Genomic DNA, 27,882 nt, shown 5'->3' on the forward strand with positions numbered 1-27,882 from the left:
TCTTCTTAACTACACAAGATAATACTGAGTTATCTCAATATACACCCATAAGGCACATATAAATATAACTGTCCACTTATGATGAAATGCTTCCAGTTAAGTATTTCAAAATACGGAAAGGAGTCCTTTTTTTAACCAAAATCTACCACCTTCTGAAGTTCCATCACATGTCTAAGTTCTTATGATTCTTACTGCCCAGGCTGCCCAGCTTAGCCTCCACCCCCTCTGGAAGGTCTCCTCTACAACAGTTCACTCTTGAACTAGTTACTTATTAGCAAATCTGATCACATTTTGCCTACGTTCAGAACACTCCTGCAATCCCCACTGCTTAAATAAAGAAGTCCATGCCCCTTGGAATGGAACATAAGACTCTTCCTTCAACTAGGTCATTCTGACTGGCATCCTATCACACAAGACAACTTACAGACCTACTCACAGGCCTTACTGTACCACCATACAGACCCACCTGACAAACTCCTGTATGTCTCTCAACACCAAGCCAGAACACCCCTGTAAACCCACAGTAACCACCACTCTCCCTCAGACACAACAGTATATCAAGAAGATACATCAACACTCAATTATCTCACCTGAAGTTAACACCAAAGTCTCAAATTCTAGACCCAGACTAGGCTACCATCGTCACCACCTCCCACCAACCATATATCCTAACAGTCCCAATAGCCTTCATCACAACCAAGGGTTTCTTGGAAATCAGAAGCCACAGCCAGAAAGGCTTTAGCTGCTGCCATCCTCCATCTCATGTCCCCAGTGGAATACATGCTAGTAGCTTCAGGTCCAATTGTTACGAACGATGATACTTTCAGTTTTGGATAATGTATGCTCATGAAGTACCTCCACCCCCTGCATATGTATGTACACATACCAAAAAAAGCAATCCCAGAAAATGAAAAGTGCCAAAAGGGATTCTGATCTTCCAAATCCAGCATTGGGATAAACAAGCCCACCATCATTCCTAAGAGGAACGTCTTCCCTCTACCCCTACATCTATCTTGTGCTAGGTCTTTTCAGCCATTCAGCCAGTCCTGTCTCCTGGGAAAGCCAGAGGCATCCATCCTTTCTAGAGAGAATCCCTATCTATCTGCAAACTGATTCCTACTTTTTTTCTTTTCTTAAGATTTTTACTTATTTATTTGACAGAGAGACACAGTAAGAGAGGGAACACAAGTGGGGAGTGGAGAGGGGGGAGAAGCAGGCTTCCCATCAAGCAGGGAGCCCGATGTGGGGCTCAATTCCAGGATCCTGGGACCACGACCCGAGCCAAAGGCAGATACTTAACAACTGAGCCACCTAGACACCCCTGGTTCCTACTTTCTACCTTAAGGAATAATCAGGGAGATTATCAGAAATGACAGGAAGATGGGGGGGCACCTGGGTGGCTCAGTGGGTTAAAGCCTCTGCCTTCGGCACAGGTCATGATCTAAGGGTCCTGGGATCGAGCCCCGCATTGGGCTCTCTGCTCAGCGGGGAGCCTGCTTCCCCCTCTCTGCCTACTTGTGATTTCTGTCAAATAAATAAATAAAATCTTTATTTAAAAAAAAAAAAAAGAAAGAAAGAAATGACAGGAATAAAAGCCCTCAGAGCCGGCAGCCAGAGTGAAATGAGAATAGGTGTAACTCCCAAAGGGGCCCTTTTCTCCTGCCAAACAAGAGACGCACCACTCAGGATGTAAAAAAAGGTGCCAACTCTCCAGATACATTAGTGTGGGGACCAACACTTCATCTACTGTCTCCAAGCCCCTTCTCCTATAGGCCCACATCTTGGGCCTAGACAGGGTCTAACTGCATAAGGGCCCCAAATGCACTTCCCCACAATATTACATTCTCAACATCAAGGCACACGACCAGCAGCTGGCCTCCAACTGGTGCAGAGGGGGTCAAAAACTCCATCTTATGAGTGAGGCAAACGGATGTGGTTCCACATGGCTCTATCTCAAAGAGACTCAGGTCAGCCCAGGTAGACCTTGAACCTCCCCCTCCCACCTCATCTGCTCCACTCCATGGATCTCAAACCAAATGAGCAATGCAAAAAACGATTCTTACTAAAGAAGGATGAGCAGTGAAACTTAGAATACCAAGCCTAGTGCATGGTAAAAAGCTGTATTCCAAATCCATCTGATAGATGTGAGGACTTCTTGATACAAGGGCATCTGCTTTTGCTTATTTTAATTCTACTTAGACTTTTTAAACAAATAATATATTCACAAGAAAGAAAATGTGAAGATTTTGAAAGTGAAAAATTTCTTTCCCAGTCCTATCCCTAGTCGCCCTATCACTTCCCAAGGGATAGCTGATATTACAAGTTTTTCTATAGATTTCCAAAGATGTTCAATGCATGCATAAGCAGGTACAGATATGCTCAATTTGCCTTTTTAATTTTTACACACTTCATAGCATATCATACATTGTTCTACGCCTTATATTTTCCACTTAACAATACACTCTAGAGATTACTCTAAATCAGTACCTAAAGAACCTCCTCATTCTTTTCATGGCTGCATAGTATTCTTTTCTGTAGATTAATAAAAATTCATTTAACCAATGTTCAAGGTTGCTTAAAGTGACAGTTAATAACAGATTATAACAGTTACTTCTACATAATAAGCCTCTTCTTCCCTGCCACCAAAGCAGTACAAAAGTTCAAAGAGCACATTTGGCATAAGAAAAAGATTAAGGGGCATCCAAGTGGCTCAGTTGGGTAAGCCACTGACTCTTGAGTTCGGCTCCATGACTCAGGGTTTTGAGATCAAGCCCCTTGTCCCTCTTCTTCCCCCTCTGCGCCTTCTCCCTGCTTTGCAGGCATTCTCTCTCTCTCTCAAATAAATAAATAAAATCTTGGGGGGGGATTATAGCCACATGTTACACAAAGAAGTCAATATGCCACACACATCCTGATTAATAACTAAAGGCCAGTTTTCCCTGAGATCAAAGCCAAAACATTTCAGACTCCTTACAAGTAGGTGAAACCTGAGCAAGTCTAGATTTCAAGTTCTTGAAATTGGTCAATTAGAAAAAAGATATCTGTGTCTTACATTAAACATAGATGGGAAAAGATGTAACATTTAAGTGCTGCTCTCTCTTTGGAAAAAGGCAGTTGCCTTCTCTCGGTGTCTGGGGCACAAAAAGTAGAGAGAACCAGGGCAGAGACACAGAGACTTTGCCTGCCTTCATGTCGATGCCAGGGGCTTGCACCATATCACTTAGGCCACTGAAGGAACAGATGGACTTCGGACCATCTTCTGATGGAGGTTTCTATCCCTTCAACTGTATATAGCCCAAGTGGTTGAAAGGGTGCCTGGGTAGTATCAGAGGACCATGTGCAGGGCCAGAGCATTCCACAAATCTGAGGTTACTGACTGCAAACCCAAGTCTTACACACTTCATATTCATTAAAAAATTGCCTCAACCACGTTCCAGATGGAAGGCCACTTAAAAACCGATTCTTAATAATGGTAAAGTAACAAAGAAGCCAGAGTTGGCAGCAGTCTCCTTCTCCATATATGCCAGAGTCCCAGGATGGTCAAATGCCAACGGGAGTGAGGGCTTCTAAGGCGTATCTCCACTAGGAGCAAGCTCGGGTTGGTTTTGACTGCCAACAGTTCAAATTCCAATTAATTTTTGGAATGGAAGCCCATACCATACCATAATTTTTGGTATGGAACCCCATACCAGCCCATACCAGCCATGGCCATGTTTTAGGATTTTCCATCCAATGACTTGGCTTTAGGTAAGATAGTCTCCAACCTCTTAGCTGCCACCATGATTCTCATCACAGAATGGATCAGAAGAGCAGAACAAATATTCTCTTAACCAATGACTCACCAGGAAGTCTGTTCATGTTGACGCCTTGAGCTGAGAGTCCTATTCCCATGTACCTTCAAAAAATCACACACACAAAAATTTGGTTAGCAAATGATTACGCATCTCCCTTTTAAAGCATTTCTTGGTAAAAGAAAAACAAGAAAAGCAATGAATATAAGACTCAACACAGTTCTTGGAGACCCTTCATATTTTGATTTTCTAATGAAAATCGAAAAAATCATCTAAATGCCTTAAGTAGCTGGAGAAACAAGAGGTAGTGTCTGTAACCAGGAACTTCAGTTTCAGATGAAAGTTTCCTGAAATCACTGTTTCCAGTCCCTTGGTTTCTGGCTCCAACTAACGCAGCGGAATCTATCCTCAAGAAGTACCTAAAGTAAGTATTTGAATCCTACGTAGTGCTTGGCAGAACGATGCAAGATCAAGCCCACGGGGATAAGCCACTATTCAGCAAGGACCAAGACATGGAAAAAATACAGCCAGGTTGGGTCTGTATAGAATCATCAAGACCCCAGGGTTCTTCTCTGGGTATCTCCAAACTCACTAACGTAACCTAATACATGCACTCACCACTGGCCTCCCTGATCATCCAATGTTGAGGCAGGGTGTCCTTAAGTCCTAAGGATCCCCCTACCCCCACTCCTCCCACCCAGGTATCTAAACACCTAAGTTATCCACAGCAAAGCAGGGCCCATGCTGTGTACCTCGGTCAAAGATGTCTCAGTGGAATTCATGAGTAGGAAGGCCAGAAAAGGAAATGAACAGAGTTTTTTAGTCTGCTTGTACTGTGCAAGGAAATAGTGAGGTCTTTCCCTAAGAACTAAGAGAAATAGGTCATTACCTTCTAACAGTACAACAGGAGAAACCCACACGATGCCTGATATTAACCATCTGTGAGTGCCAACACGTAGTTGAGAAGCTCAGAATACTAAAAACACCAACCAAGAGGGCTGAGATATAACTTTATGGTTGCATAAAAACCAAATGTACTTAAGGCCACTAAACTTATACTTTAAGATAGTGAAAATAGTCAACTTCATGTAATATATATTTAACCATACACACAAAAAAAAGTTTTTAAGATTTTATTTATTTATTTCTCAGAGAAAGAGCATGAGAGAGAGCGCAACCAGGGGAAGAGGTAGAGGGAGAGAGAGAAGCCAACCTCCTGACACAGGACTTGACTCCAGGACCCTGGAATCATGACCTGAGCCAAAAGCAGACATTTAACCGACTGAACCACCCAGGCGTCCCCACACAAAAATGTTTTTTAACACAGGGTTGCCTTCTTTCGACCATTTCCAAGTGGCTGCACATTTACATTCCAACTGTTGCCTGTTGTAAATGATTCTGCAAGGAATACTTCCACATACATGTCCCCATCTTGGATTATTACTCTTTCCCCGACATGCTCCATGCACCTATGTACCTGTTTCCTAACACTACCTGAGTTCCGACAACATGGCACTCCTGTCTCTGCAAGTCCTTCATCTACAGCAAACACCCTTTTCCCTTCTCTGGCTGACTGTGCCACTGCCTTTTGGGAGAGCAGCAGCAGGAAGGCTCTGACCCACACATCTTCCTCTGAAACTCCATTAAGCTACCCCATCATGCTGGCAGGAACCAGGATGACACAGACCAACACATGACCCTGGAAACTTGGCCTGCAGGAGTTAGGGGAAAGAGGAGGGAAGGGAAAGGAACAGCACTTCAAAGAGGGGCTTGCAAGGTTCAAAGGACTGAGACTATCAAACTGCCTGACCTCCTGCCAAAAATGGACCTTGAAGAAGCATCAGGGGCAGAATCAGTGTAAGCCTGCTGGCAGGATTCTTATTAGATTAAAACATGTACTTTTCCCCAGAAAAAACAGCAGCCCAAATAATCAGCTTCCTTACTTCACTTGGTAGAGGCTGCCACAAGCTGGTCTTCATTCTCTCTCTCTCTTTTTTTTAAAGATTTTATTTATTTATTTGACAGACAGAGATCACAAGCAGGTAGAGAGGCAGGCAGAGAGAGAGGAAGGAAAGCAGGCTCCCTGCTGAGCAGAGAGCCCGATGCGGGGTTTGATCCCAGGACCCTGGGATCATGACCTAAGCCAAAGGCAGAGGCTTTAACCCACTGAGCCACCCAGGCGCCCCAGTCTTCATTTTCTTAATGCCTTGACTGACCAAGCAGCAAACAATCTTAACTGCTCTGCAGTCATCAGTATAAATAATCATGTACAACATAGCCAGGGGTTTCCCTGACTTGGATGTCAGCCCACTCATCCTGCCCTGTTTGGAAGGGCCTGAGTCCCTGCCTAATATCACACGTGATCCCATTCCTGCCATACAGGTTTCCTGACACTAAAATGAGGGTTTGTGTTTAGAGCACATTTTTCCTGGATAACCCTTAGCCATTTAAGGTTAACGCAAATAGGGACGGTCAACCAGCTTGGCCACCAGCAACAAGGGTCTAATTCCATAAATTTCCATGGGAATAAGGAACTACTAAGGCACATGTACTCAAACACAAGTTGCTTAGGCTTCTGCACTGGGGAAGCCATTTCCACATCCAGCAGCCAGCCCTCAACACCTACCTATAAACTCTCTACCCCATAGATGGGATAGTGTTTACCAGGTCTGCAAGCCTTTACATAAACCTTAGGGTCAACTCCTACTCTCCCAGAGGAGATCTTATACCCACACTTGGGTGCCATGTCACCTGCAGGTGTCAATGACACAGAGAGCAACTCCACAGGAACCTAAGTTGCATATTCATATGATGCTGGAGTTGAGTCACTGTTCAAAAGAAATGAGTCCCAACTCTTCAAACAATGGGTGATATTAAGTCTTTTCTAAAAGTCTAATGTCTAAAATAATAAAAACACACAGCCTTATACCTTCCAGCAAGTCTTCATGCACTTGAAAACTATTCCCCAATCAGTCTGTGATAAGCAGGGATATAAAAGCTGTAAGGACACGGTGAATATACTGAAAAACACTGAACTGAACACTTTAATTGGGGAATTGTATGGTATGTTAAGTTACATCTCAGTCACACTCAACAAAGTAGGAATAAACAGAAATTATCTCAACATAATAAAAGCCATATATGATAAGCCCATAACTAACATCATACCCAATGGTAAAAGACTGTAAAACTTTTCCTAAGATCAGGAACAAGAAAGATGCCTGTGTTTGCCACTCTATTCGACAGAGTGTTAAAAGTTCTAGCCAAAGCAATTAGGCAAGAAAAATAAAAGGCACCCAAATTGGAAAAGAATAGGTAAAACTATCTCTGTCCACAGATGACAGGATCCCATATGTAGCAAACTCTAAGGATGCCACAACAATGCTATTAGAATAATCAAATTCAGCAAAGATGAAGGATACAAAATCAACACATGAAAATAATTGTTTTTCTATACACTAACCATACACTAACAGTGAATGACTAAAAAAGGAAATTAAAATAATTCCACTTATAATAGCATTATAAAGACTAAAGTGGCTCAGTGGGTTAAGCCTCTGCCTTCAGCTCGGGTCATGATCTCAGGGTCCTGGGATGGAGCCCCACATCGGGCTCTATGCTCAGCAGGGAGCCTGCTTCCTTCTCTCTCTCTCTGCCTGCCTCTCTGCCTACTTGTGATCTCTCTCTCTGTCAATAAACAAATAAAATCTTAAAAAAAAAAAAAAAGTCCATCATCACAAAAAATCACACTAAAAAAAAAAAAAAAGACTAAAGTGCTGGGGGTGGGCACACCTGGGTGATTCAGTCAATTAAGCACAAACCTTTGGCTGAGGTCATGATCCTGAGGTCCTGGGATCAAGCCCTGTGTTGGACTCCCTACTTGGTGGGGAGTCTGCTTCTCTCTCTCCCTCTGAATCTACCCCTTTCTGGTGCGCTAACACACTTTCTCTTTCTCTCAAATAAATAAATAATATCTTAAAGATGAAATAAAATGAAGTAAAATTAAAAAAATAAAATAAAATAAAATAGGGGCACCCGGGTGGCTCAGCGGGTTAAAGCCTCTGCTTTTGGCTCGGGTCATGATCCCAGTGTCCTGGGGTCGAGCCCCACATCGGGCTCTCTGCTCAGCGGGGGGCCTCCTTCTCCCCCTCTCTCTGTCTGTCTCTCTGCCTGCTTGTGATCTCTGTCTGTCAAATAAATAAATAAAATCTTTATAAATAAATAAATAAATAAAATAAGATATCAGGGTGCCTGGGTGGAACCCCGTGAGTGAGATATCCAACTCTTCGTTTTAGCTCAGGTTGTGATCTTAGGATTATAAGATCTAGTCCTGCATTGAGTTCTGTGATCGGTCTGCTTGAGATTTTCTCTCCTTCTGTCCCCGCCCCCTCTCTAAAATAAATAAATCTTAAAAAAAAAAAAAGAATAAAATACTTGAGAATAAACTTGACCAAGAAAACAAGACTTGTACATTAAAAACTATAAGATGTTGCTGAAAGAAATTAAAGAAGACACAATAAATGGAGAGACATCTGTGTTCACAATCGGAAAACTTAATATTGTTATGATGCCAATACTACGCAGTGCAATACACAGATTTAATGCTATCCATATGGAATCTCAAGGGACAATGAACAGCCAAAACAATCTTGAAAAAGATGAAAAAAAGTTAGAGGACTCACACTTCCTGACTTCAGAACTTACCACAAAGCTGTGATAATCAAAACAGTATTGGTACTGACATAGAGACAGACATATAGACCACAGTAACACAATAGCACAGAAATGTACCTTCCCATACGTGGTCAACTGATTTCGACAAAGATGTTAAGACCATTCAAGTCTTAAGTAGAAAATAATAACACTTGGTGCTGGGACAACTGGATATCCACATGAAGAAGAATGAAGTTGGGCCCTTACCATACAACATACGCAAAATTAACTTAAAACAGATCAAATAAACAAAGATCTAAAACTGTAAAGCTGTTAAAAGAAAACACAGGAGAAAAGGTTTACATTGAAATTGGCAATGATTTCTTGGAAATTAAACCCAAAGCACAGGCAACAAGAGAAAAAAGTAGGGACACCTGGGTGGCTCAGTTGGTTAGGCCACTGCCTTTGGCTCAGGACATGATCCTGGGATTGAGTCCCGCATTGGGCTCCTTGCTCTGCAGGGAGCCTGCTTCTCTTTCTTCCTCTGCCTGCCACTCTGCCCACTTGTGCATGCTCGCTCTCTCTCTCTAACAAATAAATAAATAAGTAAAATCTTAAAAAAAAAAAAGAAAAGAAAAAGAAAAAGAGAAAAGTAAACTACATCAAAATCTTAAACTTTTGTATCTCAAAGGACACCATCGGGGCACCTGGGCAGCTCAGATGGTTAAGCGTCTGCCTTCAGCTCAGGTCATGATCCCCACGGTCCTGGGATTGAACCTCACTTTGGGCTCCCTGCTCGGTGGGTAACCTGCTTCTCCCTCTCCTTCTGCTGCTCTCCCTGCTTGTGCTTTCTCCCTTTCTCTGTCAAATAACAAATAAAATCCTAAAACAAACAAACACCATCAACACAGTGAAAAGCAACCCATGGTATAGGAGAAAAACAAAACCAAAGAGAAAATCTATTAAAAACGGACAAGGACTTGAATAGTTACATCTCCAAAGAAGAGACAAATCACTAATAAGCACATGAAAAGTTGTTCAGCATCACGAATCACTGAGGAAATGTAGATCAAAAACACAACTTCCTACGCTTAAGGACAAACAAACAACAGAAAAAAGAACAAGTGTTGGTGAGGATATGAAGATTAGAACCCTTGTTCATTGACGGTACAGCAGCTATGGAAATAGGTATGGCAGTTAATCATATGGTAACTATAAGTTTAAAAAATTAGGGGTGCCTAGAGGGCTCAGTTGTTAAGCGTCTGCATTCGGCTCAGGTCCCTGCTTCTGCCTCTCCCACTCCCCCTGCTTCTGTTCCCTCTCTCACTGTGTCTCTCTCTGTCAAATAAATAAATAAAATCTCAAAAAAATAAATAAATAAACCATGTTGGGGCACCTGGGTGGCTCAGCTGGTTAAGCATCCAACTCTTTTTTTTTTTTTAAAGATTTTATTTATTTATTTGACAGAGATCACAAGCAGGCAGAGAGGCAGGCAGAGAGAGGGGGGGGGAAGCAGGCTCCCCACTGAGCAGAGAGCCCGATGTGGGGCTCGATCCCAGGACCCTGGGATCATTACCCGAGCCGAAGGCAGAGGCTTAACCCACTGAGCCACCCAGGTGCCCCAAGCATCCAACTCTTGATTTCAGCTCAGGTCATGTTCTTGGGGTCATGAATCAAGCCCTGCAATGGCCTCCATGCTCAACAAGGAGTCTGTCCGAGATTCTTTTTCCCTATCCCTCTGCCCCTTCCCCTGTTCACGTTCTCTCTCTCTCTCTCAAATAAAATCTTTTAAAAATTACACTTTAAAAAAATATATTTTATTTGTCTATTTGAGAGGGAGAGAATAAGAGAGAGAGAATATGAGATGATGAAGGTCGGAGGGAGAAGCAGACTCCCTGCTGAACAGGGAGCCTGATGTGGAACTCAATCCCAGGATCATGATCTGAGTCAAAGGCAGTTGCTTAACCAAATGAGCCAACTAGGCAACCTACACTGTTTTTAAAATGCTTAATTTTTAAAGAAAAATTACCATTTAATCCAGCAATTCCACTTCCTGGTATATATCCAAAAGAACTGAAGAGGCACTTGAACAGATATTTGTACAATCATATTCATAGCAGCATTATTCACAACAGCCAAATGGTGAAAGCAAACCAATCCAAGTGTCTATTGCTGAATGGATGAACAGATAAACAGAATGTGACACATATATACAATGGAGTATTACTGAGCCTTAAAAAGGCATAAATTATGGGGTACCTGACTGGCTCAGTTGGCATGAAACTTGGGGTTGTAAGTTTAAGCCCTATATTGGGTGTAAAGATTACTTAAATGAATATAACTTTAAAAAAAAAAAAGGGAAGGAAATTCTGATATATAATACAACACGGAAGACAAATTCTAGGGGCACCTGAGTGGCTCAACTAGTTAAGTATCTGACTTCAGCCAGGTCATCATGATCTCAGTGTCCTGGGATGGAGCCCAACACGGGGCTCCCTGCTCAGGGGAATCTGCTTGCCCCTCCCCCTGCTTGTGCTTACACACTTTCTTTCTCTCAAATTAAAAACAAAGCAAAACAAATAAAAAATGTTAAAAAAAGAAAAAAAAGACAAGGGGTGCCTGAGTGGCTCTGTTGGTTAAGCATCTGCCTTCAGCTCAGGTCATGATCCCAGAGTGCTGGGATTGAGCCCATGTCTGGGCTCCCTGCTTAGTGGGGTGTCTGCTTCTCCCTCTCCCTCTGCCTGCTGCTCTCCCTGCTTATGCACTTTCTCTCTGCCAAACAAACAAATCTTTTTTTAAAAGACAAATTCGGCTTGATTCCACTTATACAAGGCATCTAGAATAGTCAAATTCATAAAAACAGAAAGTAAAATGGTGTTTGCCAGTGCCTAGGGGGAGAATCAGGAGTTACTGTTTAATGGGGACAGTTTCAGTTTGGGAAGATGAGAAAAGTTCTGGAGATAGACGGTGGCGGTTGCACAACAATGTGAATATACTTAATGCCACTGAACTGTGCATTTCATGATTCAAATGATAAATTTTTTATGTTACATAAGTTTTACTACAATAAATAAATGAATATATGTATCAATGCAACTGCCCCTCCTCCCCAAAAAAGGTTCAAGTTCACTATCATCAGCTATAATATTTGTTATTACATAAAATCTCTTCCTCTCTTTAGGCTGGGGGATTTAGAATCCAGGAAGACAATACCCTCACCTGTTCATTCTTTCAGAGGTGTCACCTCTGGCCAAAAACGCAGCAAGTGGATATATGTTTATTCAGTTCTGATAACCCCCAAGCCCCCAGATCATCCAAACACAGGAGATGGAGCTTAAGTTTACAGGTTCAAGCCCTATATCTTATGCCACAATGAACAGAACTGATGCAAGGCCTGTTGCCTACCTCAGGATACAGGAGCTATAGGAAGGAGCCCTCAGCCCTCAGAGGAAAAGCACACAGCCACAGCAGTACTGGGCACATAATGAACATTCAACAAACCCCTAGTGTTCATCCACACGTGGTCTGGTGAACTTTATCACCAAAGTCACAGGATCCTTCCCAGCCACACTGAAAGGGAACCTATGCTTCTAGCTGGTGTGAAAACATAACAGAGCTACAAAATAGGTTAAGTGAGCTCTGAACTCAGCCACAACACCCCCAGTACTACTCTCCCCTCTTGCAGACACTAGACTTCAGCAGTGAGATTAAATGACCCATACTCACGAAGCTAGTGACATTATAGGCATAGGGGAAGTCTATTTCTCCATCCACTCATGAAAAATCTAAGGAGGCCTGAGGTTCCTTCCTTGTCAATCACCAACAAAGGATGTCTGTAGTGCTTTGCCAGGTCGTGGACTCACGTGGTCCCAGCTCTCTGATAGGCCGACAAGAATGAGGTAAAACAATAAGGAAAGAGCATAATGAAAATCCAAAACCTACATATGTTCTCCTGGGCACATACTTAGATGCAAATTATCTTCGCATCTAAGCAGCAATAATAACACTACCTCTCCTCTGCAGATCTCTGGTGGCATTTGAAAATGAATGGGTTGTTAGGAGCTGTTGAGTCCTGGCTAAAGTTGAGTAATTCAGTAAAAACAGGTGTGATAAGTTTCTTTATTTTATAGAGGCCCTTGAGATCTTCTGTGCCCAATATGGTGCTGGGGACACAAGGGTAGGAGCCTGAATTCAGTCTCTGCACTCTGACAGTTTCCAGTGGCAAGTCAGGGGCAGGGTGCACTGACTCAGGGATTTCCAGAGGAAGTAAAGGCTAAGCCAAGACCTGGTAAGCAGTGAGGGGGAAAAAAGGAGCACGCTCCATGCAGAAGCAGCAGAATGTGCTGAGGCGCAGTGGCAAAAACGCAGCCCCAAAGTCAAGGAATGGAGAGAAATTAGTATGGCTGGGTCACAGCTTGGGCAGACCTAAAAAGAGCCAAAGCTGGCACAGGAAACTGGCTATCCATGCACAGCTTGCATGCTAGCTAAAGGAGTCTGAACTTCATGGAAGGTCAATAGGAAGCTGCAGAAAGGATTTAGAAAAGGGCGGAGCTGATCAAACCCACTAATGTTTGTAAAATGGATTGAAGTGGCAAAACTAGAGGCCACCCAAATCATCCCAGCCAGAGATGACAGGGCTGGACAAGGACAGAAGCAATGGGGATGGCAAGGCACAGAGAGAGCCAAGTGCTCTTTAGAATATACCTATATACATATATATATACATTATTCCTTAATCTCTACTCCCAATGTGGGGCTTGAACTTACAACCCCGAGGTCGAGAGTTACACGCTCTACTGACTAAGTCAGCCAGGCACCCCCAAGCCAAGTGCTCTTTAGAACACAGTGAACTTATGCAAGGGGGAGGAGCTGCTCTGGACACAGCCCAGCACAACCAGTCACCACAGAAAGGGCAATTCTCTGAGACCCACTGGCAAACTCTGGAGCCCAAGTGCTTGGCCTGTCAGCAGTAGCCTTTCTCCAGTTCTCCTCCAACCCTAACATTTATACTGTGTGCAAACAGCCAAACAAAAAACAAAAAACATGCATCAGACCAAAGTATGAGACAAGCCCAGATTCAAATCTCACCCCTGACACTGAGTTCACCCTATGCCCACATCAGCTTGTCAGACTGTTCCTCAGCTATCACCATCAGTCCAGAGAGGCCTCAGGGTAGCCACTGAACAGGATCCTGGACATGGTGCCAGGAGGGCTGCTGGGGGCTACTGGACAACTCCACTGTACTTTAGTTCATGCACTATAGACTTTTCTGCCATTGGAATTGGGTAAAATAGGACATTTCTGATGGTCTGAATCTTGGGACTTCTAAAAACAAGCACCTCGGGGTGCCTGGGTGGCTCAGTGAGTTAAAGCCTCTGCCTTCGGCTCAGGTCATGATCCCAGGGTCCTGGGATGGAGCCCTGCATCAGGCTCTCTGCTCAGCAGGGAGCCTGGTTCCCTTCCTCTCTCTCTGCCTGCCTCTCTGCCTACTTGTGATCTCTGTCTGTCAAATAAATAAATAAATCTTTAAAAAAATAAAAATAAATAAATAAATAAAAACAAGCACCTGTTTACTGGGGAATCGCTGAGAAAAAAGGAGGTGAGCATCTGCCTCTTTCTTGGTAATGTGTCAGATAATGCTAGAAAACTAACAGATACAAGCTGCCTTGGTCACCTGGGAGGGAAACATGAGGGGTTCCCACTCCCTAAGCAGGTGACTGGAATAGACAGAGCTTACCTCCCCTATATTTAACATCTCCACTAGGGCTTTCTTTTCAAGCAGGAGAATATATCTGAGGAGCTTGGGGGCAAAGTTATTAGCCCACATCATGACTTAAAGTAGGGTAAACCCCTCTGCTTTACTCCTTTCTTCCATATGGCAGCAAAATGGAGAAAACCATTTTTCATAGTGATGAGACAACCAGTTAGGTATAGAGGGACAATAGATGGTAAGTTCTTCATGGCAGTGAGACCAAGAGCTGGCCTCTAACTTCTCAGTTTCTACTTCACTGCCAAAACCATAACACAAGCTAGAGCTAGAAGAGCAACTCCATCTCTCTGTGGGGCTCCAGGGAGAAAAGGGCAGCAAGTGAGCACAGCTCCAGCCAAGCTGGAGTGCAGGACGGAGGATGAGCAGCAGCTACGGCAAGACCCTCAGCTGACCACACGGCCAGATCCGCCCTGAAGCTATCACCATACACCGCAGGCAGCGGGGGCAAACTGGGGCCCTGGAAAATGACCTACAGTGAAAATGGACTGGTGGTTTCTGGGGCCCATGCTGTCCTCCACCCACCTCTGCTGACTCTCCCACAAAATCAACAGTCTGCTGAAACCCTGCAGTCACGCGGAGAGCTGAGCACAGTCAGCTTGGATTCTTCTTTTTTCTCTTTGGCTTTCCAGATGTTCTACAATTACTTTGATAGTCACAGAAAAATCATTTTCCAGAGCCAGCTGATGGCCACATACCTAGGAGGCTGTTGGCTCTCGCCCATCAGACTCTCCCTAGATTATCCCAGGGCACATTTCAGTGCCAGAGGGGCACAGCGGGGGACCTAGTTTTCACCGTCAGCTCCACAGTACCCCCACTTGCCTTTGACAGGAGTGCAGAGCCTGCAAGGGAAGAGCACACCTTCAGAAACAGGAGGAAATTGTCAAAATCCCTGCTTTGGTAGAGGAGATGGAGCTCTGGCTCACACAGTAGCAGGTGAGTCCCAAGCGTGCAACCCAGAGCACACAGCCAGGAAACCCTCCTGCTCAGCACAGTGACACTGGCTCAGCACAACTCCAGCTGACTAGAGATTCTTCTATGGCCCAGACAGGTCTGGTGGTGAACAGAGGACAGGACCTTAGAAACCCGGCCTCTGGAGTCTCATACCCTCCAGGGACATACCACAAGGCCTGGGGCAAGGAGATCTCGCTTTGCTCTTATCACCCATCCAGTCCTGAGAGATAGCCTGGAGCACTCTCCACTCTACACAGGCAACCTCTCTGGCAGCAGAGGTCCAGAGACAACATCCCAGACTCTTGAAGCCTGGTCTAGACACTCCAGCCTAATTCAGGACTGTGCATCTCGGATTTCACCCCACATCTCAAGTTCCCTATCAGAAGAGGAGAGGCTGGACTAAAGGGCTCCTAAGATCCTTCCCTGCTCTGACCTAGAGACTTCAATTCTTGGCAGAATAAGGTCCAGATACGGTTACAAATGTGCTGTACCCAGATGCAAGCCCAAGAGGGGGTAGACCCTGAAACAGCAGTCAAAAAGCCACCAAGACGACAAAAGAAAAGGAAATTACAGACCGATATATACTTTATAGATGCAAAAATCATCAACGAAATTGTAGCAAACCAATTCCAGCAATGTATTAAAAGGATTACAAACATGACCAAGTGGGATTTATCCTACGAAGGCAAGGTGGTTCAACATTAAGAAAATCAACCAATATAATAAACCACATTAACAGAACTAAGGAAAAACACACTCATGATCATCTCAATTTATGCAGAAAAAAATAATAATAATAATCCAACACCCCTTCATGACACAAGCACTCACAAAAGTAGGAATAAAAGAGAACTTTTTCAAAATGATAAAGGGTATTTATGAAAACCCAATGGTGAGAGGCTGAAAGCTTTCCCCACAAGATTAGAATAAAACAAGTATGCCTACCTTTTACCCACTGCTATTCAACACTGTACTGGATGGAAGTCCTTGCCAGAGCAATCAGTCAAGAAAAAGAAGTAAAAGGCATTCAAATAAGAAAAGGATAGGTAAGGGCACCTGGGTGGCTCGGTGGATAAAGCCTCTGCCTTTGGCTCAGGTCATAATCTCAGGGTCCTCGGATAGAGGCCTGCATCGGGCTGTCTGCTCAGTGGGGAGCTTGCTTCCCCCTCTCTCTGTCTACCTCTCTGCCTACTTGTGACTGACCTCTCTCTGTCAAATAAGTAAATAAAATCTTTAAAAAAAAAAAAAAAAGAAGAAAATGATAAGTAAAACTATCTCTATTTGGAGATGACATGATTTTATAAAAAAATCCCCAACAGTACACAGAAAGCGCATTAGAGCTAAAAAATGAATTCAGCAAAGTTGCAGGATATAAAATCAAACAAAAGGCAGTTGTGTTTCTATACACTAACACTTAACAATCTAAAAAGGAAATTTTTTTTTTTTAAAGATTTTATTTATTTTTTTGACAGACAGAAATCACAAGTAGGCAGAGAAGCAGGGAGAGAGAGAGGGGGAAGCAGGCTCCCCGCCGAGCAGAGAGCCCGATGCGGGGCTGGATCCCAGGACCCTGGGATCATGACCTGAGCCGAAGGCAGAGGCTTTAACCCACTGAGCCACCCAGGCGCCCCTAAAAAGGAAATTTTTTAAAAATTCCATTTATAGGGGCGCCTGGGTGGCTCAGTGGGTTGGGCTGCTGCCTTTGGCTCAGGTCATGGTCTTGGGGTCCTGGGATCGAGTCCTGCCTTGGGCTCTCTGCTCAGCGGGGAGCCTGCTTCCCTCTCTCTCTCTCTGCCTGCCTCTCCATCTACTTGTGATCTCTGTCTGTCAAATAAATAAATAAAATCTTAAAAAAAAATTCCATTTATAATATAGCATCAAACAAGTAAAATACTTGGGAATAAATTTAGCCAAGGAAGCAAAAGACTCCTACACTAAAAACTACAAAACAATGCTAAGTTAAATTAAATTTAATTAAAGAAATTATATTAAGGAAGACAAATAAATGGAAAGACCTCTTGTGTTCATGGATCAGAAGACTTAATATTGTTAAGATAGAGAGTATTGTGAATAGTCTCCAAACTGACCCAAAAAGTCAACGCAATCCCTACCAATATTCCACAGTGTTTTTTGCAGAAATGGAAAAGTCAATCCTCAAAACCATATGGATATACAAGGGACCCCAAGTGTCTAAAACAATCTTGAAAAAGGAAGAACAAAGTTAAAGGATTCACACTTCCTGATTTTAGAACTTACTAGAATACTGCAGTAATCCAAACAATGGGGTGCATAAGGTAGACGCAAAGACAAATGGAACAGAATTTAAAGTCCAGGTATAAACCCATATCTATCACGAAATTACTTTCAACAACGGCGCTGAATCCATTCAATGGGGAAAGAACCGTCTCTTCAACAACTGGTGCTAGGGGCACCTGGATGGCTCAGCTGGTTAAGCAACGGACTCTTGATTTTGGCTCAAGTCATGATCTCAGTGTTGTGGGATAGAGCCCCACCTAGGGCGCCACACTGGGCTGGGAGCCCGCTCGGTATTTTCTCTCCCTCCCCTATTCTCTGGGGGCGGGGAGGGGGGCACAGTTGGTGCTGGGACAACTGGACTTCTACATGCAGATGAATGAAGTTGAACCCCTCCTTCATACTATATATGAAAATGAACAAAAAATGGATCAACAATCTAAATACGAGAGCCAAAACTATAAAATTCTTGAAAGAAAACAGGGAAAAGCTTCATGACCTTGGATTTTGCAATGGATTATTAGATGAGACACTAAAAGCATGAGCAACAAAAGAAAAAATTAGATAAACTGGATTTCATCAAAATTAAAACTTTTAGGGCACTTGGCTGGCTCCATTGGTACAGCACACAACCCTTTGATCTCAGGGTTGTGAGTTCAAGCCCTACATTAGGCATGGAGCCTACTTCAAAAAGATTTTTTTTTCATTAAAAAAAATATTAGGGGCGCCTGGGTGGTTCAGTGGGTTAGGCCGCTGCCTTCGGCTCGGGTCGTGATCTCAGGGTCCTGGGATCGAGCCCCGCATCGGACTTTCTGCTCGGCGGGGAGCCTGCTTCCTCCTCTCTCTCTGCCTGCCTCTCTGCCTTCTTGTGATCTCTCTCTCTGTCAAATAAATAAATAAAATCTTTAAAAAAAAAAATATTAAAACTTTTGTGCATCAGAAAACATTATCAAGGGGCGCCTGGGTGGCTCAGTGGGTTAAAGCCTCTGCCTTCCGCTCAGGTCATGATCCCAGGGTCTTCAGATCGAGCCCCGCATCGCATTGGGCTCTCTGCTCAGCAGGGAGTCTGCTTCTTCCTTTCTCTCTCTGCCTGCCTCTCCACCTACTTGTAATCTCTGTCAAATAAATAAATAACTAAAATCTAAAACAAAACAAAACAAAAAATACATTATCAAGAAAGTGAAAAGATAACTAGAGCATGGGAGAAAATATTTGCAAATCATGTATCTGATAAGGGTTTAATATCCAAAATATGTAAAGAGGGGCCCAAGGGGCACCCAAGTGGCTCAGTTGGTTAAGCGACTAATCTTGATTTCAGCTCAAGTCATGATCTCAGATTCATGAGATAGAGCCTTGTATCAGGGACTCTGCTTTTCTCTCTCCCTCTGCCCCTACCCCACATCACACCCTCATGCACTCTCTAAAATAAACAAATCTAGGGGCACTTGGGTGGCTCAGTGGGTTAAAGCCTCTGCCTTCGGCTCAGGGTGTGATCCCAGGATCCTGGGATTGAGCCCCGCATCCTTCCCCCCTCTCTCTGCTTGCCTCTCTGCCTACTTGTGATCTCTGTCAAATAAATAAATAAAATCTTTTTAAAAAATAAATAAATAAAATAAAATAAACAAATCTAGGGGCGCCCAGGGGGCTCAGTCATTAAGTGTCTGCCTTCAGCTTAGGTCATGATCCCAAGCTCCTGGGATCAAGCCCCGCATTGGGCATCCAGCTCGGCTTCTCTCTCTCCCACTCCCCCTGCCTGTGTTCCCTCTCTTGCTATGTCTCTGTCAAATAAATAAATAAAATACTTAAAAACAAACACAGAAACAAACAAACAAATCTTTTTTAAAAAGAGGGACTCAAACAAATACTTCTCCGTCAATGTTCACTTCTATGTACCATTATTCACAATAGCCAACAGATGGGGGGAAAAAACCCAAGTGTCTAACAACAGATAAAAGATAAACAAAATGTGGTTTATACATACAGCCATAAAAAGGAATATTTCTGATATAGATCACAACACAAACCTTGAAAACATTATGCTAAGTGAAATAAACACAAAAGGACAATATTGTAGGATTCCAGTAATTTGAAATATCTAGAATAGGCAAACTCATAGAAACAGAAAGGTTGCCAAGGGCTGGAGGAGGGGGAAATAGGGAATTATTGCTTAATGGGTACAGAGTTTCTGTTTGGGCTGATGAAAAAGTTTTGGAAAATAGACAGTGGTAATGATTGCCTAAGATTGTGAATGTAATTAATACTACCAAATTGTACATTTAAAAATGGTTAAGAAAAAAATAAAATAAAATAAAATAAAATAAAATAAAAATAAAAATGGTTAAGGGGCGCCTGGGTGGCTCAGTGGGTTAAAGCCTCTGCCTTCGGCTCTGGTCATGATCTCAGGGTCCTGGGATCGAGTCCCGCATCGGTCTCTCTGCTCAGCAGGGAGCCTGCTTCCTCCTCTCTCTCTCTGCCTGCCTCTCTATCTACTTGTAATCTCTGTCAAATAAATAAATAAAATCTTAAAAAATAAAATAAAATAAAAATGGTTAAAATGATACATGTCATATATGTATCATACACTGCACAGCACACACACACACACATGTGCACACAGTCACCAATAACACCCCCCACGGCCCTGCATGCCAGCATTAGCCTCATCTGACTTTTCCAAATGAAACAAGGAAGCCTTGGCACAAGGCGCAGTGGAAAGCATCGGAGTATTCTGGCCTCCTGTCAGGGCCAGAAGAAAGAAGTCCTTCACCATAAGCAAACAGCAGATGACAAGGGTGAAGAACACCCACCTAGCTCTTTATTTTCTATCAATTTCTTCTTAGAGAGAAAGTGGATTTCATGGGCTGGCAAGCCCACAGGGACTTTTTTTTTTTTTTTTTGAGAGGGAGAAAGAGAGCAAGCAAAAGCACAAGAGCAGGGGGAGGAAGAAGCAGACTCCCCAAAGAGCAGGGAGCCTGACATGGGGATCGATCCTAGGACCCCAGAATCATGACCTGTGCCTAAGGCAGACACTTAACCGACTGAGTCACGGGGTGCCCCGGGCACTTTTAATAAATACTGCTTAAGATATATGAACCAGGGCGCCTGGGCTCAGTGGGTTGAGCCTCTGCCTTCGGCTCAGGTCATGATCTTGGGGTCCTGGGATCAAGCCCCGCATCAGGCTGTTTGCTTGGAGGGGAGCCTGCTTCCCTCTCCCCCTCTGCCTGCCTCTCTGCCTACTTGTAATCTCTCTCTGTGTCAAATAAATAAATAAATAAAATCTTAAAAAAAAAAAAAAGATATGACCCAATGGGCGCCTAGGTGGCTCAGTTGGTTAAGCGTCTGGCTTCAGCTCAGGTCTGGGATCCGGGACCTGGGATCCAGGCCCACGGTGGGCTCCCCGCTCAGCAGGGAGCCTGCTTCTCCCTCTCCCTCTGCCCTTCTCTCCTGCCCATGCGTGCTCGCTCTGTCTCTCAAATAAATAAATAAAAATCTTAAAAAAAAAAAGATATGAGCCAATGACCATTGCACCTGAACATATTTTTTTAAGATTTCATTTATTTATTTATTTATTTATTTATTTGTCAGAGAGAATGAGAGCACAAGCAGGGGGAGCAACAGGCTGAATATCTCCAGGCCCACAGAGCTCTGGTAGGAAGTGATGAAGAGGAAAGAAAAAAGACAAGCTCCTCGGTCTCAGAGCTGAGATAGCTTATGGGGGCTGAGGGAAGGTACCAGCTCTGCTGCCAATCTTCTCGGTCACCAATGCCTCTGTCCCTTGCCCCAGACCCCCGTGGAGCTACTGAAATCTTACCTGATAGCTTCATCTTGACATCTAACACCTTAGCCACAGCTCAGCAGGCTGGCAATCTTGTTCCTATCAGAATCTGCCCTAGATAAAGAAATCATCAGCCTCTGTAACAGAGATCTTGGGGACTATGGTTACAAAATGGTCCCTGGGAGACATTTCAGGAAAAGCACCAACTGATGTTTAGGTCTGAAATAAGGGTTAATATTTGGTGCTAGGAATTTTATTTCATACTCTGATGGGCCTGCTTAAAACCACAGGCCATCAGGACACTGGCTGCTGTGTGTACATGCTGCTCCTCCAGCAACCACACCCCCACTTGGCAGAGGATGCAGTTACCCACTGAGCCCATATCTGTGCAGGCCCCTTACTGAGAGATGGTCCATAACAGAGATGAATGAACCCAGCTCGGCACCACCCAAGAAAAAACAGGCTTGAAGGAAAAGGGGCCTAGAGTCAAAATGTGCTTGTAGGCAGGAAGGTGGTTCTGAATGTGAGTCTGGAGACCCTCATACATCCACTGTCAAGAACACCATCAAAACACCCAGAGACCCCACAAGACAGGAAGGGGCAGAACAGTCCCCATGAGTGGTCCTAAGTAGGTTACTCACACACTCTAGGTTCTGGCTTTTTCCCTAAGAGTCTCAAGCACCAAGACTTTCCAGAGCCTGTCACATTCAGAAACCAAACATACTGCCCTTACCAGAAGGTATACCTATTGGTTCCCCAACTTAATATGAGTCTCGACACAGTAAATGCCCTTACTCAGACATTACCCTTAATCTTCTAGTTACAGGTATTCATCCAGAAAGGGGCCTGGAGTTTACTGGTTTGTAATTTAGCATCTTTCATTATTTTCAGCAGGGGATCTTATTCAAGTAACTAGCCCACCATTACCTGGAAACTCTAAGGCCCAATGAGTTTGAAAACATCAAATTCCATGTATTAAACCCCTTTCTGCTTAAAATATCTGGAATGGTTTCTGTTTTCTGCACTCACCTCAACTGATACACATAATGGCAATAAACTACATTTGTTTAAACCTGCATCTCTCTATATATATTTTTTTAATATTTATTGATTAATTGAGAGAGAGCACATGCACAAGTTAGGGGGGCAGAGGGAGGAGAGAGAAACTCAAGCAGACTCTGTGCAGAGCATGTCCCAGGGCTCAATCCCATGACCCCAGGATCACGACCTGAGCCAAAACCCAGAGTAGACCACTCAACCAACTAACTAAACCATCCAGGTGCCCTGTCTCTCTGCTATTTTTTAAATGTACACTGTGTCAGGTGTTGAAAAATGTTATGTATTATTTACATTTTGGCACATAAATAAATAAAAGCAAATATAACTACTAATAAACTCCTAGAACAACAGCTATTATTAAAAGAGAGCATTCTGTAAAAGAGCCAATATCAATTTCAGATACATGGTTTTGTATACTGGGTGATAATTAGTTCTACCCAGCAAACCATCCCCTCTGCCTCCCTTTGGTTCAGTTGCACCTCGGCAATGTCCTCCAGAAGAGACAAGCTGAGCCCTGACAGCACCTGGGCACAACTGCCTTTCTGCTCTCTCATCTTCCAACTGCCTCCGTCCCTTTGACCAAAAAAACATCAACTGTCGGGTGCACTGCACATTAAGAAAACTCCTGGGGCTCTGTCTAGATAAGGATGAGCACTGTTATCAATCAGTAACATGTGCCACAGAAGCTGAGTGCAGATGAGGTATCTGAGCCTTGAAACCTGCCCTCCCCATAACCTTGAATAAACTTCCCTGGAATCCCAGGCCACTCCTAAGGTTCAAGAGGTAGGAGGGGAAGAGAGCAAAAGACTTACCCAGCCCCTCCCCCATTGCTCTACACAGTCCAGAGCTGGACTCCTCATGAGAGGGACTGGGTTCTTTTCTATCACCAAGTTTTCCAGCCTCATTTCCAGCAACAGAGTCATGACCTCATATTTCAACAAAATGCCAGGATCCTGGAGCTACAAAGACATTTCATATGGATTTTGAGCAGAATTTCTGGAGAGGAAGAGTGACAACCTGAAGAGGGGTGACATTATCCACCCCTCTCTAGAGATCCATCCTTTCTTTGCAATTTGACCCTGCCCACAGAGACCCACACTGGGAACCTTTATTCTTTCCTAACAGCCCCAGAATAAGATGAAAGACACCCCATGCTTCCCATGCAGAGCTACTGAGTCCATCCTCCTGTGTTCCACCCCAATGGGCTCCTGCTTCCCCTCTAACAGGGAATCTCCCTTACATAGTGACCCATTTAGGGAAAAGAACAAACATTCCAGAAAAAAAAAAAAAAAAAAAAAACAATGAGGGCAGGAATTGGGGAGAAGGGCTGTGCAGTGAATTTCAGGAATCTCTCCAGAGGCTGATGCTCGACTAAGGAAGCCCCCAGTTACAAGAAGGCAGCTTCCAGCTTCCAGCTTGGAGCCTGGGGGTGCAACACACAGTGAGCAGGGAAGTCCAGATGTGCTCAGCACAAGAAAATGTCCTTCCAGAAAAGTGGACATCGTGTGGACTCCAGTATTCTCACCCTGTATCAGAGCTACACCTCAGTGAGCCCAGCTAGACCTGGGCTTTAATCCCCAACACAGGTAGGCAATACAAACACTCGTGCAATGTGTTACCAGGGAGAGATGCAGCCCACAGTTCAGCATCTGCCCGTGATGCCATCAGAACTGGAGGGCAGTCAGGAAGAACAGGGCACAACCACCATCTGTATCTGCCTTGGGCAAAGACAGAACCTACTTCTCAGGACAGGCAGGACAAAGCGTCCTCCCCCAGATCCAAAAATGACCACCTATTTTGCAATGGCACTGCACAATGCCATTGTGCACGGAGCGAGGGAACCCAAGGGCCAGCCACAGACTGTCTCTAGGCTGGAGGGCCTGAGCTCAAGTTGCTTTACAGATCACAAACATGGCAGGTGAGATCGTGAATGAGCGAGCGGCTCTCTGGGTCTCCATGGAAAATTATGGACAGTGTCGTCTTTCAGGTGGGACTTGGCAAAAACCAAATACCAAAGACCAAGCAAAGGCGGAGTGCTTTCACCCCCAGGAAGCCTCTCTGGCCACCAGTCTTCAACATCCCTCCTCTGTATCTTACCATACAGGAAAAAGACCAACCAAGAGAGAGAAGACACAGGCTTCAGGAAAACCATGCCTAGAGTGTGGGACCTAAAGCTACTGGCACACGCTGGACAGGGCTCTCAGCCTGAGAGGCTGACTGAACCAGAGCAGCAATCTCTTCTGTCCCATCCACTCTCAAAAGTGTGGGCAGATGGGGCGCCTGGGTGGCTCAGCGGGTTAAAGCCTCTGCCTTCCGCTCAGGTCATGATCCCAGGGTCCTGGGATCGAGCCCCACATCGGGCTCTCTGCTCAGCAGGGAGCCTGCTTCCTCCTCTCTCTCTGCCTGCCTCTCTGCCTACTTGTGTTCTCCGGCTGTTAAATAAATAAATAAAATATTAAAAAAAAAAATTTAAAAAAAAAAAAAAAAAAAAAGTGTGGGCAGATCCAAGTCCTCAAACACTGCTACCAACCTCAGGATAAAGCCCATGGTCCTTAGCCAGAGCATACAAGGTATTTCTGATCTGGCCCTTGCCTACCTCATACTCTGTGCTCCTCAACTTTTTATACACTACTCCTTCTGCCTGGATCACCTGCTTCTCAACAAAGTGAAAACCTGGAACCCTCATTCATCCTTCCAGATTTAGCATCATCACCCCTTCTATGAAGGTTTCCCCAAACTTTCAGGCACAGAGAAAGCCCAATCTCTGGGCAACCCCTGGGTATAGCACACACTATGGAATGGCCTTTTCTAGACCACCCTGTAAGGCTGTATGTGTAGGCATATCTGCCTCCTCCCTAGATGAGCCTCAGGCCTGTGCTCCTGAAGGCCCGGCCTGGCACCGAGACTAAACAATGGGTGCCTCACTGTGGTATACAGAATTAATGATGAGTGCTTTGCTGCCTGGCCAAAGGAAGTCAGCTGCAAGTTCAAGCAAAGGCAGGCTGGCTGTGGCCAGCACCTGGGCCTGGGCACCAGTTGCAGAGAAGAGCCACCCCCCCACACACCTTAACTCCATCCTGTGCTCCAGCCCAGGCTTGCTGTTCTTGGGTAGAGCCACCCATCACATGTCAGGAGGCTGCTGCTGCTGGGATGATGTTACAGTCTATTTTGAGGGTCACACTGGAGCATCTGTCAGCCTGGCCAGCCACACCCTCCATGTGTCATCACTAAGAGCTGGGGACACCCACAAGTCCACAAACTCTGCCTGAGCGAGTCATTTCCCCAAGGAACCCTCAGCTTCAGGGCCTCAGTGGCTTTCTAACAAGATCAACCTGAATGCCCTTATCTCCTGGCACCACTGGCAGGGCTCTGATGTCTCCTCACCCACCAGACCCAATTCCTGCCGTTCCCAGCACTGGTGACTCGGCAAAATGCAGCTGAAGCCCATCAGTTTGTACCAAGCTCTTAGCTTAAATGTAGCCCCTCCTTCTTTAGCTCTCTCTTACATTAAGGAGTGCCCAGAAAGCCCAGGACCCTGACTTCAAGCCAGGTACTAAGCAGGTTCATTTTAGGTCCAGCAGGTCTCACCTGCTGAAAAACTCCTACTCATCCCTCAAAACCAAACCCACACTCTGCCTCCTCTTGCAGAGAATATTTCTGTCTACTCTCTGCTGAGTGGCCAAAGGCTTTCTGAGGACAAAGCTGGTCTGTGCTGGCTTTACCTTTATTCTCCCTGTACCCAGCCTAGCACATAGTAGGTATGACTAAATACTCCATGAACCCCTGAAATGAAACTATCTAACTAGACTAGATTAGTACGTTCTACAAAAATCATCAAAACAAAGGCCTTTCTAGAAAATGACATTGATAAATGGGTTCATAAACACCTTTAACAAATGTACTCAAAACTACAGAAAAACAAATTTACAGATTCAGTAAATCAAGCCCAGTACAGAGTATGCCACATTTCTCTGGCCCCATTCAGCACTAAACACCTTGTAGCTCTGTCTCTTAAGGACACTGTGATCCCCTAAGAATCCAACTGGACATTCCTTCACTCTACCCAGGGAGAGAACTCAATGGGGAAAGGCACCAGCAGAGATACATATGTCTAGGATCAGGCAAAGACATCTAACAAGTTGGGCCACTCAAAGCCGTAGTGCCAGGACAGGTCACCAAACATTCTAGGGGTTCAGGACTAACTCACAAAATAGACACATTATCAGGGTGCCTAGGTGGCTCAGTTAGTTGAGTGGCTGACTCTTGATTTAGACTCGGGTCATGAACTTGGGGTCCTGGGATAGAGCCCTGCTTCGGGTTCCCTGCTTAGCAAAGACTCGGCTTCTGCTCCCTCTCCCTCTGCCCCTCCCCAATGAGGTCATATTCTCTTTCAACTAAATAAATAAAATCTTTTTTTAAAGACTATTTATTTATTTGACAAAGAGAGAGAGCACAAGAGAGAGCACATCCACTGAGCCCCCCAGGCATCCAAAGAAGATCTTTTTATTAAAAAAAAAAAGGATTTGGGGGTTCCTGGGTTAAGCCTCTGCCTTCGGCTCAGGTCATGATCTCAGGGTCCTGGGATCGAGTCCCACATCAGGCTCTCTGCTGGGCAGGAAGCCTGCTTCCTCCTCTCTCTCTCTCTCTCTCTCTGCCTGCCTCTCTGCCTACTTGTGATCACTGTCAAATAAATAAATAAAATCTTAAAAAAAACAAAAAAGGATTTTCTGGGACATCTAGGTGGCTCAGTCCGTTAAGTGTCTGCCTTCAGCTCACATCATGATCTCAGGGTTCTGGGATCAGGTCCCACATTCAGCTCCATGTTCAGCACGAAGTCCGCTTCTCTCTCTATCCCTCTCCCCTACTTGTGCGCACATATGCATGCACTCCCTCTCAATTAAATAAAAATAAAATCTTTAAAAAAAAACAAAAAGGATTTCTGTCTCTCCCTCTGCCCCTCCACACCCTTGTGTGCACTTCTCTTTCTCTCTCTCTCCCCCTCCCTTTAAAACAAAGACATCTTTTAAAAAAATAAACTCTAAAAACAAACAAACAAATTTAAAAAGACATCTTAGGGTGCCTGGGTGGCTCAGTTGGTTAAGCAACTGCCTTGGGCTCAGGTCATGATCCTGGAGTCCCAGGATTGAGTCCCACATCGGACTCCCTGCTCAGCAGGGAGTCTGGTCTGCTTCTCCCGCTGACCTCTCTCCTCTCATGCTCTCTCTCTCTCAAATAAATAAATAAAATCTTTAAAAAAACAAAAATAAAAACAAAAAAAAACACCACATTATCATCTGCTCCAGCCACTTTTCAGAGACGCCGTAAGGCTGGAACTCAAGCATACAGGAAAGCTATACAACACAACTGGTTAACACCTGGGTCACAGACCAAACCTAGGTTAGAAACTCGCCTGCACTACGGATGGGAAACAAATAATGAGCTGATTATTTTCTGCCGTTCGCCTCCTCGAACCCACTATCTGGCTACATTCTAGCCATGAGACAGCTTTCAGGGATTCCATAAAGAGGCCACGAGGAGACATTCATATACTTGCTATCTGACGGTGGTCAAGTGAAGCAGGCCACTACAAACACAGAGGACATGAGGCCTTATTAAAACTGAGGTTTCAA

At 44.4% G+C, this 27,882-nt stretch overlaps 1 protein-coding gene across 4 annotated transcripts in view; it reads right to left on the bottom strand.

Moving 5' to 3' along the window:
- Positions 1 to 27,882, bottom strand: part of RANBP10 (RAN binding protein 10) — a 69,260-nt gene that overhangs the window by 38,463 nt on the left and 2,915 nt on the right. For 2 of the 4 annotated variants that reach the window (XM_004744441.3, XM_013052242.2), the window contains one exon: positions 3,843 to 3,895. In XM_004744441.3, the coding sequence (XP_004744498.2) occupies positions 3,843 to 3,895 (53 nt within the window). Of the gene's footprint in view, positions 1 to 3,842; positions 3,896 to 25,317; positions 25,447 to 27,882 lie in introns of those variants that run through there. The other 2 variants (XM_045076192.1, XM_013052241.2) reach the window with 2 other exon arrangements.

Source organism: Mustela putorius, unplaced genomic scaffold (genome assembly GCF_011764305.1).
Source record: "Mustela putorius furo isolate JIRA1106 unplaced genomic scaffold, ASM1176430v1.1 tig00000174_pilon_pilon_pilon, whole genome shotgun sequence".
Lineage (NCBI taxonomy): Eukaryota > Metazoa > Chordata > Mammalia > Carnivora > Mustelidae > Mustela > Mustela putorius.